Source organism: Caloenas nicobarica, chromosome 4 (genome assembly GCF_036013445.1).
Source record: "Caloenas nicobarica isolate bCalNic1 chromosome 4, bCalNic1.hap1, whole genome shotgun sequence".
NCBI classification, from domain to species: Eukaryota; Metazoa; Chordata; class Aves; order Columbiformes; family Columbidae; genus Caloenas; species Caloenas nicobarica.
The window spans coordinates 47954902-47969472 of record NC_088248.1 but is presented as its reverse complement, the minus strand read 5'-3'; the positions used below and the strand labels follow the sequence as shown (position 1 = coordinate 47969472).

General features: G+C 42.0%; 1 protein-coding gene across 1 annotated transcript in view; it reads left to right on the top strand.

Moving 5' to 3' along the window:
• Nucleotides 1-484: 484 nt before the first annotated feature.
• Nucleotides 485-14571, top strand: part of ZDHHC2 (zinc finger DHHC-type palmitoyltransferase 2) — a 35655-nt gene continuing 21568 nt past the window's right edge. The window contains exons 1-3 of the mRNA XM_065634394.1: nt 485-709; nt 10848-10874; nt 14153-14247. Of these exons, the coding sequence (XP_065490466.1) occupies nt 544-709; nt 10848-10874; nt 14153-14247 (288 nt within the window). The 5' untranslated portion in view covers nt 485-543. The remainder of the gene's footprint in view (nt 710-10847; nt 10875-14152; nt 14248-14571) is intronic.

Genomic DNA, 14571 nt, shown 5'->3' with positions numbered 1-14571 from the left:
GTTACTTGCAAACAGAGCAGCGCTTTTCTTAACCGAGTGTTTTAAAGTATTCCCAAGGGCACTCAGGTGTCTCCGTCCCCATTCCAGAGGCGGAAAAGCTGTGCCGGGCACCGGCGGTTCAGCAGGAACAGGAGCCATCGGCGCCTCCAGCCACGTAGCGCCCAAAGGCTCCCGCACCTGCGGGCTTTCCGAGGCACGTAACTCATTTTCTCACGAGCTGAGCTGCCCCGGGGCCCGGCCCCGAGCTTCAAGGGAGCGCTTCCCGCTCTCGCCAACGGGCGCCGGCGGAACGCTTCCCTCCCCGCCCGGCCCGGGGCGTCCGGAACCAGCCGGACCCCGAGGGGACGCGGTGGCCCCTCGGCCGGCCCTTCCCCCCTGCCCTGCCCCGGCCCCCGGGGGGGGAGCGGCGGGCGGTGGGAGGAGCGGCCCGGCCCGGCCCGGCCCTGCCGCGCCGGAGAGCCCTGTCAGCGCGGGAGGAGGGGCCGGGGCGGGCTCCGGCGGGGAGCACGGCCGGGGCGCGGGCCCCCGGAGCGAGCGGCCGGGATGCGGTGCGGGAAGATGGCGGCCCCGCCGCCGCCAGCCGGGGCGCCGGGCGCCTGGGGGGGCGTGCGGCGGCGCTGCCAGCGGCTGCTCTACTGGGTGCCGGTGCTCTTCATCTCCAGCATCCTCTGCTGGTCCTACTACGCCTATGTCACCCAGCTCTGCCTGCGTGAGTGCCGCCGCGGCGGGCGGGGGGCGCGACGGGCTCCCGCGGGACGGGGCCGGGAGCAGCCGGGCTCCCACCGCCCGCTCCTGCCGGGACGGGGCTGGCGGGGCGGGGGGCGGCGGCATCTGTTGTTTACGAGCGCTGGGGCCGCCCCTGGCCGCCGCGCCCGCGGGCCGGGGCTGCGACACCGCAAGCGGCCGGCGACCCGCTGGGCTGGGCGGGCCGGAGCCCGGGGGGGCGAACCCACCAGCAGCCCGTTCCCCCCACCCCAGACGGCCGGAGTCGCGCTGGGCCTCCGCGCTGCCTGGTTCCTCCCGCCACCTGGTCACGCGTGTTTTCCATTTCCATGCGAGGAGGGAGCCGGTCGCACCAGGGTGTTTTCCTCCGTGGGGTGCGGAGCATGTGACACCCCAACCCCTGAACGTGGGAACCGGAGGTTCTCTGTGCAGGTGGCGTGAGCAAAGTTACCCGTCCCTTCCCTTCCGCTGCGTGACAGCACGCACATGTATACATACACATATATACAGGGTCTTCTGTCAGCTCACACGGAAGCAGGAACAGGTAGCAGAAAATCCCAGAGGGTCCCAGTACCACTCTTCAGTCATCTAGAAGATGCCCAGCTGTCACAACTTCTTGGTCCTTCTTTGGCATCAGCAGCCTGCAAGTCACTGGGAAGTCATCCTGACCGTGCCCCTTGGCTCTTCCTTAGCGTTAGGCAAATAATTAATCAATTACTGGAGATCTGGGTGTGATCCGAGTAATTGTGTGAATTCGAGTAGTCGACCCAGAAGGATTTATGAAATGACCAGCTTGCTAGGCTCCCTTGAATTAATTTCAGTTTCTGTTGTGGTATATCCTGTAGCAAACAATTTAATCTTTGAATTTTAGAGGCTAATGTATAGCATACTGATATTTCATGAACAGTTTTATAATAATGTCACAAAGTAGCTGTCATCTTCCCTTTCCCCTCTACTGTGGCTGAGGTTCATAGTGACTGTTGGTCATTTAGTGTCTGTTTAAGGAACAGCGATGAGGGGAAAACACCCAACTCAAGTTGAGTGCATTTATATACCTACATAACTTGGCCAGACTTCAGCTGTTCATGTTGAAAATCTCAGCAGTCTGGTACCTAATTTTGGATTTTTTTTTTTTTTTTTTTTTGAACAGAAGACTGTGGTAAAATTTGTGTCCTACAGATGCTTGGCTGAGCAGCTGAGACATTAAGCAGAAAATGATTGCCAGGCCTAGCACCTCTGTTTTGGAGGGAGATACCAGCACTTGGTGTGGTTCCTTTATTGGAGGTGGACTTTTTACATCTTTTTTTCACTAACCATGTTCAGATCTGTTAGTGTTAAATGCTGCTCTTCAACTAGAAAGTGGGAGTTGAGTTGCTCTCAAGAGAGGACTGAAGTGTCTACCTCCAGCACAAGGAAGCGAATTGGGAGGTTGTGGGAGGAGTTGACCAAGAGAGCCTGGAAAGGGGACCTGTAAGCTGACCTGAGGAGGGCAAGGACATTTCAGGGGACAGTGACCCTCTAGTTAAAATCTGTCCAGTGTACACTGCCCCGTGATGCTGACACGGTACAGTAGCCTTGATTCAGACAATAGTGTTTGAGTGATCTGTTGTATTTTTTCTTCTGTGTAATTCGATATAACAGAGAAGATTGGGTTTTAGCTTACCTGAAAGCAAGTTCCTCTTAAGGAAATGGCATGCTTGAAACTTGCTTCAAACTGTAAACTATGGTACCATAATTCTTTGATAACCATGTAAAGCGAAAGGCCTGCAATGGGAGGGGAGGAAGAGGGAATCCTGGGGCTCTGCTAAAACATCTTTTACTGAATTCCTTTCTATGGACAAAGGTGATTTTTTTTTTTGTTCCCCCCTCTCCTCCCCTTCCCCATTCTGCCTGGCTCACCAGTTTTTGAATTCAGCATAATAGTTGTCTGTGACTTCTGCTAATTCCATGTTTTATCTTTGTCTGGATGTTTTCCCTCGTTTTTGGCAAACTAAGATAAAATAAACTTATGTCTTGTCTTATTAATGAATATTTAGTGTAAACAACAGAAGGAATAGCTAACAACTCTGAGAACGAAAGCCAAAGGCAGGAATAGCCTGTAAGCGTTTCAGCGCTTTGAAGCCAGCCTGTCTACTCAGTGCATCTTTCATTCCTGCAGCACTGACTGCTAACGAGGACGTATATAGCTGCTTATTTTATTGCAGCTTACTGTCATTGATGCTGATGACAACGTGCAGGAAACAATGTTAACCATTGTGCAGTAGGACTTAGCAAGGACTTTGGATAGTTGTGATGTAAGTGGTTTCTTTGAGCTTTCAGTAATGAGGAAGTGTTGCAAATGTAGTATTTTGAATGTGTTTTGCAATTTCAACTGAATATTGTAGGAGAGGCATTACATTAAAAAAAAAAAAGAAAAAGCCTACTAAGATGACCCCTTTCAGCCCTAAAGCTGAGTAGTTACAGTATTGAGTAGCATTTTAGAAACAAAACAAAAAGTTTTAGAAACAGAAAAAGGAATCTGCAACTTTTAACTGTAGTATTACCATGTCTAGAATTCTGACTTTTTTTTATTAGCTGATTCAGTTAAGTGTTCGTGCTGCTTCAACCTTTAATGAAAAGGAAAAAGGTATTGAACACTAGCAAATTGCTGTCTTCTTCCTGCTGGTTATAGAATACTGGAGTTAAACATGTAAATGAATTTGTTTTACAATACCTGACTAAAAATTGCTTCTCTCTAATCCAGTTCCATTCTCTTAATTTTGCCAGTATTGTCATCTCATGGCCCCTGTCTGGCAGTAGTAGTTGTCTTTTTCCCCCCAAATAATTTCCTTTGTGTTTAAAATTAATGGGCCTTTAAACATTCTTTCCCTTAAAAAAAAATCGAGTGTGTTTATGAAAACCTGAGGGTTACAGATTTATTGTTCTTCCTTTAAAAAAAGATGAGGAAATACAGGCGATGTACAATGAGTACATTGAACTTTGATAGCTGAAGCTTCTGAAATGTCAACCTAGGATATATGGAACAACAACAACATGAAGTGCAATTGGAATTCTTTCCCCTGGCCCCTACATCCTTGTGCCTGTACTCTGAAAATACATACTGGATTCTGTAAACTCTGCATGTGAAAGAAAATGTTTTTTCTTATATCTTCCTTCTTATGTGTATCTCTAATCTGGGTTAGCAGAAATATTTGGGACGTAGAGTAGTTACCCACTTCATGCTTTGGGTAAGGCAGAACCAGTAGTTATTTGCACTGTTTGTGACAGTTGTTTGTCAGATATGTTCTTGGCAAACTGGGATGTTGAGATCCTTTTGGTTTTTGTTTTGTTTTGTTTTCCTACTGGGTTGTGATTTGGAGCTGCATGTAAGAAGGAAAATGTGAAAATTTGACAGTGCTATGGCATGTTTTTAGCGACAATATCAACTGTGCTGATGAAAGGGCTATCTAAAAAATACAAATTGGTTGTGTATGTTCAGGTTTGATCTGTTTTTACATGTCACTGATTTTAATTCTAAGGATAATGTGCTTGCTCAGGGAATCCTGTCTGAAAATGCAGGTTGAATTTGTAATTTTGAAGAAGGGAAATAGATTTGCCGTGAAACAGAAATAAGCAATAAGTGTTTCCTGACTGTTTGAGTGAGGGGAAAGGGAGGAAATCCTCCCACCTGCTGAGTGATTTGCCTGGTTTGGGAGAGAGTGACTTCAGCATAGCTGAAAAGGGGGACAAGAAGACGTTCCCAATACAGTCCGGAGAGCTCATAAGCTACATCTTTGGTTTTGGAGTAAAATATGTGACTGGGATCTTTCTGCCCCTTCCTTCAGTGTGGAACAGAACAACATGAAATGACGTCCAGCTGCTAAAGATGCTAATGACCGTGAAAGATTTTTGCTGGAGAACCATATTGGTTAGTGCTGAATTCAGGTTTTTGACTCTGTGTAACATCAGTGGAATGGAATTATAGCAGGATGAAAGGTGCTTCATTCATCACAGTTTAGCGGGAGAATTAATGTGTGCCCCGTAGGCATGGCACAGCGTGATCAGGGGATCAGAAGCAGCAGAAAATATGGAGATGGAAGCTGATGGACGAAAAAAAGAAAAGAGAAAAAAATTGTGGACTCAAGATTTGGTCAACTGGATTTGAGCTCTTTGCTCAGTATGTTCTCTGAGTGGATCAAAGGATTTATGGTACTTACTGCTCATGTCTTGTAATTACAGCTTACATTGGGCTATAGAAATAGAAGTGCATTGTAACACTGCAGTTGGCTATTGTCGAATACAGGTTAAACACCCTGCCTGTACATTGCAGTGCTAAGGCAGCAAAGGATTTTGTTCAAAGCACGTTTGTATTTTTATACCATGTTTTGCAAACACCACCTTTTTTATCTTCTCAGATCCCTGGGTACTTCTAGAAAAGTTTCCCAACTGGCAGCTGAAGTAAAATAGGCTTCTGAGTTTTAGCCAGCATGACTCCTGGGCATTTTTAAAAATGTCATTTGGTTTCTTTCTCAGATTTTCAAAGACAGCTGCCATTCTCCACTTCTGAAGTGGAACTGAAGTCTTTGTTAAGTGTGACTGGTTGTCTCTCGTGTAGTGTCTAGTGTACTACCTATGGGGTTTATGCCTTGAAATTTAAATCATGGATTTAAGCTGAAAACCTAAGGTCTATGGTGAAGATAAAATTATTAGATGAGATTGTATTTTCAGTTAAAGATTTAACACTGCTTGATACATAACAGCTTGAATAGATGCACTTGTCAGGGTGTACTCTTTGTTTGCTAAAAAGGATCTGGTCATACAACTTCTCTAGAAGTAGTCTTCACTCTTCAGGTAGTCCCTGTGGCTTGGAAATTAAATGGGAAGTTTGTAAAGATGGAAGTTAGATCGAATCTTGGGCATACTCCATTCAAAAGCAATGGGTTTGTGACCTTACTACAAAGATATCAAATAGCAGCTTGCTGCTGGGTAGGTGTTGAGGTAGTTTGATGGACACAGCATTAGAGGTGAAAATGAACTTACTGACACTTTCACAAATACTGTCAAATCCAAATGTATGGGTTATTGATGACTATTTATGCCAGCCTTAAATCTCCCAGAAATAGTTATTTCTGTTACTTTTGTCCTGGAGGGAAGTGGTGGTGGCTAAGTCTGCACCTTGTCACTGTGAATCAATGCAAATCACTGCTCTGTCTCACCAAGAGGTAGTTTTTATTGCAAGTGCTGATTTTTTTTGCTAAAGGACTACTGCAGACAAGGATAGAACACTTGTCACACCTATAAAACACTTTTATATGTACAGAGAGCTGAGTTAAACTGCATCTATAGATCAGTGTTTTACAGTTTCAAGTATGCTATAAAGATAAAATACGTACTTAGTTTTGTGAATCAGATCCAAGATGTTAAATTGTATAAAAGTTTGAGAGAAACTGCTATTTATAGATGCGGCTGCAGAGTCTCTGAATCAGATGTATCTTATTTTACCATTTCAGAGTTTTAAATATTTTTAAAATGTACATAAAATATGGAAGCAAGATTTTGTATATCCACTTCCATCAAAGCTTTAAAAATTAATTGCTTTCTCCAGTCTTTTATCTAGTCATTACATTTACTGTTCAGGAACTTTGATTTTGGTTTTAGAGGTCATGCAAAATTTAATGTTAGAAAAACAATGCAATTTTTTTACATTGACTTTATCTTCCAAAATAATTTGGGGTTTTTGGTAGCAATGCGTCTTGCTATGTCTGTGGCTACATGGAGATGGATGCTGACTTAATTTTTCCATGGGTGAGTGAGAATAAAGATTTCTAGAGAAAATGAGGTGTGGTTCAAGAAATGGGAAATCCATTTCTATCACTGAATTAAGGTCTGACCCAGTGCAAGGTGCCTGGCTATGATATTCTCTTCCTAGCAAACTAATTTGGTGATGGAGTTCTAGCAGGCAATTTTGAGATACTGTGGTGCCCCCTTTGCCTGCCAAGCCAGCATTCCTAATGCTGCATGACTTTCTCCCCGTGAGGAAGACTACCAGCAAGTGTGGGATGAACTCCCCAGGCTTCTCTGGGTGTCCTCCTCATCCTGGACTTTCTCTTGTCTTTTGTAACACAACTTTTTGTCCTCAATCCCAGTTGTTTTTTGCAAGCACAGGCTGTTCAGCAGCACTGACTACTGAATATGCAGTCCCTGCTTCTGGCTGCTTGTGGCTCAAGGAAAGCGGGGAACGATGTTGCTGGCTCAGGACATAGGCATCTGCATTGGCCAAAGTCCCGTGTGTGTCCCAGCCTGATCCCGAACTCTGATGAGCACCGTCTGCAAGCTGCCTAATGAAACCGAGAGGCTCTAATTATGTGATAGTCTGCTGGAACGGAACTGTAAATGGCATCCTGACACTTCAGCAGTGGAAGGCTGGTTCCTAATGAAATTGGCCCCTGCAGTATCTCAGGCGAGCAGAGCTGTAACTTTTTAATGACTTCTTGAAGACAGGTCATGGTTTTATAATTATCTCTATCTCAAAATATACATAAGCTATCATTCCATTCCTCTCTCAAAGGGTTTTACCCTGTTTTCCTCCCAGATTGTAGAAATTGCTTAACAGTTGGGATTGGTGTGTCCTTGGTGGTTATTTTAGTCATTGTAGACAGAAGTACTTTTTACTTTTATTATTATGTGCTATTTGACTACTGGTAAGTGAATTTGCAGCATTTCAGCTGATATTTATTAATGACAGGCTGCACAGTCTGACCTACTTTTCTGTGCACTACCAGCAGTGAATATAAACCCTTGGAAGAGAGAAATGAGAAAATTGCCAGAAAGACTGTTATAAGTGATTCACAGAAGACTATGTGATCAAATACTATTGAATAATATAGCAATGCCATGTCAATGTATCTTCTGAAAAATATAATATTTGGTTTAAATAAATATATCCTGTGTGCTGTTCGGAAGGTGGGAAAAAATAGCAAACATTTCTTTAATCAAATCCAAAATGAAAGGTGTTTTTCTTGTTAGAAAATTACTTTCCGTGCACTTAAATAGTGTGATTTTAGACTTACAAGCATCTTGTGGTTACCCTAAGAAGTCACGCTACAGATAGAGTGAGTTTAACCTTTAAGAAAAATTTAAGAGAGAGTTTGATTTGCAAGGGCTATTTTTTTTTCTGTGGGTCAATTCTGCCACATTTGTGAAAACAACCAAACAAAACCAAACAAAACCCCCAACAAACAAACAAAAAACCCTTTATGACCTCTGTGGTCCTGCAGGTGCCTGTCTATTACTTTCCCACATATTTCCCACTCCTCCTTCAGGGAGCCATCATCAAAGGCGATTTAAAAGGGTATGTGCAGGAGTCATACTTCACTTTGGGAAAAGCTGCAGGTTATTGGATATCTTGCATATTCCTCTGTGTCACCGTGTGAGGGGACGTTTGTTAAGCAGCACAGCCAGTCTCCTCCTAAACACCAGTTGCAGTAATTGTGGAGAAAATGATGGTAAGATTGAAGATCTGGCATCCCTCTTCAGCCTGACCTCTTCTGCCTTGGTCTCTTAGTGTGGTTGCAGCTTGGGAGGATATGAAATAAATCTGAGTTATGCTAAAGTGGTAAAAGAGATTAAAATGACAAGATGTATCCAAAAAGTTCGTTCTTACCCTAATGGCATTAGCTGGATGTCTTTGGGCACTCATATGGTGTGCACACCTTTGTGGTGTGCAGCTCCTGACTGTCAGGAAGATTTGGCTTCTAAGCTAGGTACCACAAAAGTTGAAAAGATTGTCCACTGAGCAGGTGCAGACTCTGAAGAGGGCATTTTGTCTGGGCAGTGGACAGAAATTTTGAAAAGGTGTAAGCTTGCAGTCAGGTAGAAATTATTAAATTTGGATTTATTAGTTGTGTTGGTCCCTCACAGGTACGTGGAATGGTTTTTGTTGGGCAGAAAATAGGTCTCAAACACGTTAATTAATACATTTTATCCAGGGTTAAGGGGGAAAAAAAGATGACAGCTGCTTTCACAGCAGTACTCTGTGCCATTCCCTTGTTAGGAGAGAAAAATACCACAAATCATTGTGAAAGGTTGGTTAAGTAGATATAATTTTGAAACTGGTGATTCTGCAATGTATGCTTGGCTACAGCTTTTTAATTAGCAGAGAGCAGTCATTCCAAGAAGACTGGCAAAATTTCTGCATAACTTTCTGACCATACCAAGTGGAGAAAGAAAATCAGGATCTGAGTAGTGACTGGTTGGTCCTAATCTGAGACCTCCGGCACTTTTACATTGCACATTGACTCCAAAGATGTCTTTTGCTTTTTTCTGTTAAATGACTGTTTACTTACAATTTTACAATTTTTGTGCATTGTTGTACTGCAGCATCTCTGCTCCTCAGAGTGAAATGTGTATGCATGTTCCTGCAGTTGTTTAGATGGATATTTAGTTTATCAAGCTCCAAAGATTTTTCTTATCGCGAAGTAGAAAACTGAGGGCAGAACAGAGTTTGCTTGTGCAACTTCTGTGGTGTCTTTCTGATTTTTTGTGAGGAACTTCATAAACGTGCTCTTCTTCTTTCTTCTTTCTTCATAAACTCCATAAACATTTACTGTTTTCCCTCTGGTAAAGTAGATGCCCATTTTGGTAGAACTATAGTCAAATATCCATTTTAATAGACCTATTTTATAATTATATACTCATGGAATGATTCATATTTGAGGGGACCTCAGCTTATCTAGTCCAGCCTCCTGATCAAAGCAGAGTTAGCTGTGAGATCAAGCCAGCTTGTTCAGGATTTTGTCTGGTTGAGTCTTGAAAAACTCCAGAGATGGAGACTGTGCAACCTGTGTGGGCAATTTGATCCACTGGTGGACTGTTCTCATGGTGGAAAAGTTTTTCCTTGTATCAAATCCAATCTTCTCCTTTCAGCTTATTCCTATGACTCTTGTCCTCCCACCCTGCACCATTATGAAGGGCCCAGCTGCTCCTCCCTGGAGGTCCTGGTGGGCCTGTTCCTCCAGCCTGTCTGGCTCCCTCTGGATGGCAGTCCTGTACATGAGCATACCAGCTGGTGTCACCAGGGTGTTGTCATCTGTAAACCTGATGAGTGTTCATGCTTCTAGATCATTAGCCAAGGTGTTGGGCAGCACTGGTCCCACAGTAGATCCCTGAATTGTGCAAAATAGATTTAAATAGCGACATTTACTCTTCTCATCAAGCCTAGGTTTAATATGCCAAAGTAGGATGACATGGTTGGTTGGCGTTTCAATAGGATTGCCTAGTGCCTGCTCTTTGGAGAGCAGCCTTGTGAAGCCTTTGTTGTTAGGAAAATGAGCAGACGAGACATCTATATAGCCACTGTCCTCTTGCTTGCAATTGTAGGTGCCAGTGTATTTAAGTTTGTAGCCTCCTTAACTGGGATGGATAAATGTGTGCTGGAGTGGTTTGGGTGGAAAGGGAAGAGTTATTTTTTTCAATAATATGATCGAGTTTCTGTTCTCTCTCTGCGATATCTGTTGCGCATTTTTTGTTTGTTTGTTTGTTTTTAATAATATGAGAGTGGAATATAGGTGTAAGAAGATTTATTCTCTTTCATAAATGTGGTGACTGGTACCTGTGTACTCCACTCCATGCCTGCCATACCTGCACCGTTCTCAGTCTCTCACTATCCCCAAATCCTATAATCCATGGGCAAATTTCTTAAAGGAAATGCAACTTTTATCTGAGATCTGAGGTATCACTGAGTATTGCTGGCAAAACCAGTTTCAGAGTCTGACACCTCCACCTCAAGAACAGAACATATATCAACAGTAAAACCTGTACAACCACAGTTAAAGAAACAACTGTTCTTCTGGGGTGGTTTTTCTTGGGTCAAACTTGGGCAACTTCAGATAGATGGAGGTGTGAGTTCCCAGGAACTGAGCCTGGGAATGGGAGCCAACAAACCTTACAAGCAGTTAGCATTGTCTACCTATTCTTGTGATGAATGTAAACAGCATAAAAACTTGATAGTGTGTGGCCTTAACCTTGTGTTCTTTGATGATTAATCTTCCCTCTTCAGTTGAAAAACAAAAGTTTAAAATATTCAGTTTCATAACTTGCTGTTTAAACATAATTTTTACTCTTCCCTTTTTTTTCTCGTTTTTCAGTGACAATGACAAATATTGGAGAAAAAGGTAAGATATTTCATAGCAGTTTATAAGTGGAATTCATATATCAGAGTAGTATAGTAGTTTACTAATAAAATTGAGATACAGATCTAACCTATTTTAAGTGTATTTTTTGTGTTCTTCAGCTCCTTTTATTATCTTACTGTTTCTGAATATTGCTTTGGCCATTCTGAATAGAAATGAGAAAAATTAGACCTTTTTACCTACTCTTATTGGCTTTCTGAAGGATCAATTAGAATAATCCTTATATTCTCTTTTAAAAAATTTCATTCATAACAAGGAAAGCTCTTGTAAAACCAGGAACTCTAAACATGAGCAAGGTGTTTATGCAGAGTGCAACATACTTAAATGGGAGGTGATTTTTTTTCTGCAGTTTAATTTTAGCCATTGTCTTTGAAGAAACAGAATCCTTCGGATACATAACCTTTTCAGAAGAGAATAAAACTGCCTGATTAGCTGTCATTGGAGTTCCTACCCCAAGGCTGTAGCATGTTTAGATTGCTTTTCCAGATGCTATTTTAATACACGGCGCAACGTGGAAGTGTAAAGCGTGGGGCTGCAGAGCTTTTGGAGGAAGGGGTGGCGATTAGGAGCCAAGGTATTTGATTTTTACGTTGGTGTAATTCCAGTAGGTTTTATTAAGTCATTTGAGACTTCCTCACTTCAGAAAGTGTTTGCCAGTCAAAAAACATTTCCTTGAAAAACTTTTTTCAGTTCAGTGATCTTTCCTCTTACCCTATTTGCATGAATAAGTGTATCTGCAAACTTTGGCACCTGAAAACTTGGAAATAATTCCAGTTTATTGCCACTCCATAGTGTGTATGTGGGGAGACCAGTGTGGTGCTAGGCTTTGCTCACAGGGCAAATTAGAATTATCAGCAAAATGCACTGGGGAACGTTAAATTTCCTTATTTTTAGCTGCTCAAAGCCCTGGTGAGCTTCAGCCAGTCAGAAGTTATTTACCCTGGCTGTACTTGTGCCCTAAGTGTTTTCAGGGGTGGAAACTGGGCAAATGTGGCTCAGCCCTATTACAGGTTGCTGCATATTTTCAGGCAACTCTAGCTATGCTAGCTATTTGTAAATGGGTTGTCTTCAAACCATTGGTTTGGGAGTTTTAGGTTTTGGGGTGCTTGGTGTGGGGTTTTTTGTGTTTTTTTGGTTTGTTGGTTGGTTTTTGTTTGTGGTTTTGTTTTGTGGTGGGTTGTTTGTTTGTTTTGGTTGGTTGGTTGTTTTTTTAAGTGTAAAATAGAAGGATTTCTGCCCAGGGAGCTGCAGACAGCTCTTATTTTTCTGTCTCAAGGGAACTGAGGTTCTTATGTTGGACCCTCAACACCCACAGATCCAGTGGAGCACGTGGGTGGCTCAGGCTCTCCGTCGCGGGGCAGGGACACTGCTGGGTAGGTCGCCTGGCAGATGAGACCGGTTGGGACCTGGGCCAGATTGGAGAACTGATGTGCAAAAGCAAAGAAGAGCTTAAGTCTTGTGCAGATTTTAAAGGGGAAACATGGGATAATGTCGTTAGGCTAAATTTTTGTCTTCCTCCCATAGTCTTTTTTTAGTGCGTGAAACAGGTATTTTCTTACCAATCACAGTTATTGTTATTCTCACAACAATAACATGTAGATGTAGATTAATAAACACATAGTGTACAGAACTGATGTAACTTGCCCTACCTTGTGCTCACTTTATGCTATGAATATACTGTTGTTTAAAAAAATAATCATTTTGCTTGAGTAAATAGGGTTTTTTTAGGGTTGATGGAAGTGTTCTGATGAAAATGCAGAGTATTCCTGCCAGATGCTTGTGCAATAACAAGATGGTAATTTAGAGTAAGCTGGGATATTGTGCTTGATGTGGAGTCCAGTTCTATCACTATACTGATGAGATTTTTTTTTCAGTTTATGGACATGGCATATGGCTCTTTTCTCTTGTCATCCCAAAAGCTTTGTACAGTGCTGCTTTGCAGATTTTGTTAGCTGCTTTGTTGTTTTTTTTTTTTAAACCCGCCTAATGAGTAAGAATAAATATTTACTGTGTTGCTGCTTTTTTGAGTAAACAAACTTCAACACCAGAAACATTATTCAGTGTTACTTTTCAGGCAAAATTACGAAAAACAAGAACATGCTGGGCTCCTGCTCCTGCATTTATGCACACCATGCATATGTTATGGAAAATTCTCTAGCACTGAATAGCATTACGTATATAAAACCGTGGACTAAACATATGAAGACAGTATTTCAGATTGTGTATTTAAAGTACACAAGTTTCCCTTTATAATTTTTTTTATGATCTTATGAATTTATAGAAGTTGTATAAATACTATTCGACCATATAGCTTCCGTATAACCTTGAGCTCTCTATGATCTGAGTTCATCTGTACAGCAGGGAAATAATATTTCTCACTGTTGCTGTCCTAGCTGTCCTTCATTTGCTGCTTCTCTGCCTGAGGAAGAAAAATCCGTGGAAATACACTTTCTTGTGCATTAGAGCATATTAATCAAGGGATACAAGTTTTGGATTTACTACTTACTGTAGTGAATTGCTTAGTACAGTGAGAGCTTTTAAATGGAAACACTTTTCCACCCATGGCAGGCTCTCTGGAAAAGTTAATGTTGCCTTCAGTATTCTAGTAAAATAGTTCAGCATGGTAAATGTTGACTGGTGTCTGTTAAAAAAATCTTAACGATAAACCACTGGCTGTGAAGAATATAAAGTAGTGAATGAACATTTGGATTTAAAGAACCTGCAGGCTTTTAAAAAAACATGTTGCTGTCCTCCCTCCTAAAAATCTCGCAAAACAAATGAACTGGTTATGGTTACTGCTCAGGTGGCATATGCTTATCCACTCAGAGACTCTCCGCACTGTAGCTGTTGTTCAGGAAGTTATGCTTCCTTTTGGGGGGGAAACTGGGGGTTTGGGATTTTTGTGTATGTGTATGGCTAGCAGTCTCTCTACATGGTTTATAAAGCTGAAAACCAGGGACACAGCAGTTAAATAGGGTTTAACAAATGCATGAAGGGAGAGTGCTTGCTTAATAGTTACGGGGCTGCAATAGGCTATTAACCATTCCCCTCAGATTTCTGTAGTATATGTAGCCTGTATCATGACTTTCCCCACTCATTCTGTATTTGTCTCCTGTAAAGTTGCTGTGCAGTATTTTTGTTGCAGAGCCAATGTATTTACATTTGTTAGAGTAACTATCCGTGATACGTACAGCATCTGTTTGTAAGAACTATGATATCACTGGCCTGTTTGTATTAATTCTGTTCCTTTTTTATTTTAGTTGTGTGCCTGGTTGCGTACCACATATTTTTCATGCTGTTCGTCTGGTCATATTGGAAAACAATCTTTACGCTACCAATGAACCCTTCAAAAGAAGTAAGATAAATTAACTTCTGTTTCTGAAATAGCCTAGTCAAATGCCTGATTTTGTAGTATTTGAATAACTTAGACTCTGATCTCATGTAGTTTTACTCTGTGTAGAAAAATACAGATGGTAGTTACAGCTTCTGAATAGGAGTCAGATTGCAAGCAGTGTAATGAACAAGACAAAAAAATTACACCAACTCTAAGTTTTAAAATTGTTTTAATATATTTGAAAATTTACATGATGTTGATGATATTAAGAAGAAAAAGCCTCTCCACTTGAAAAATAAGAGTTATTTGAACTAGCAGCTTAAAGCATACTTTTATATGGGAAAA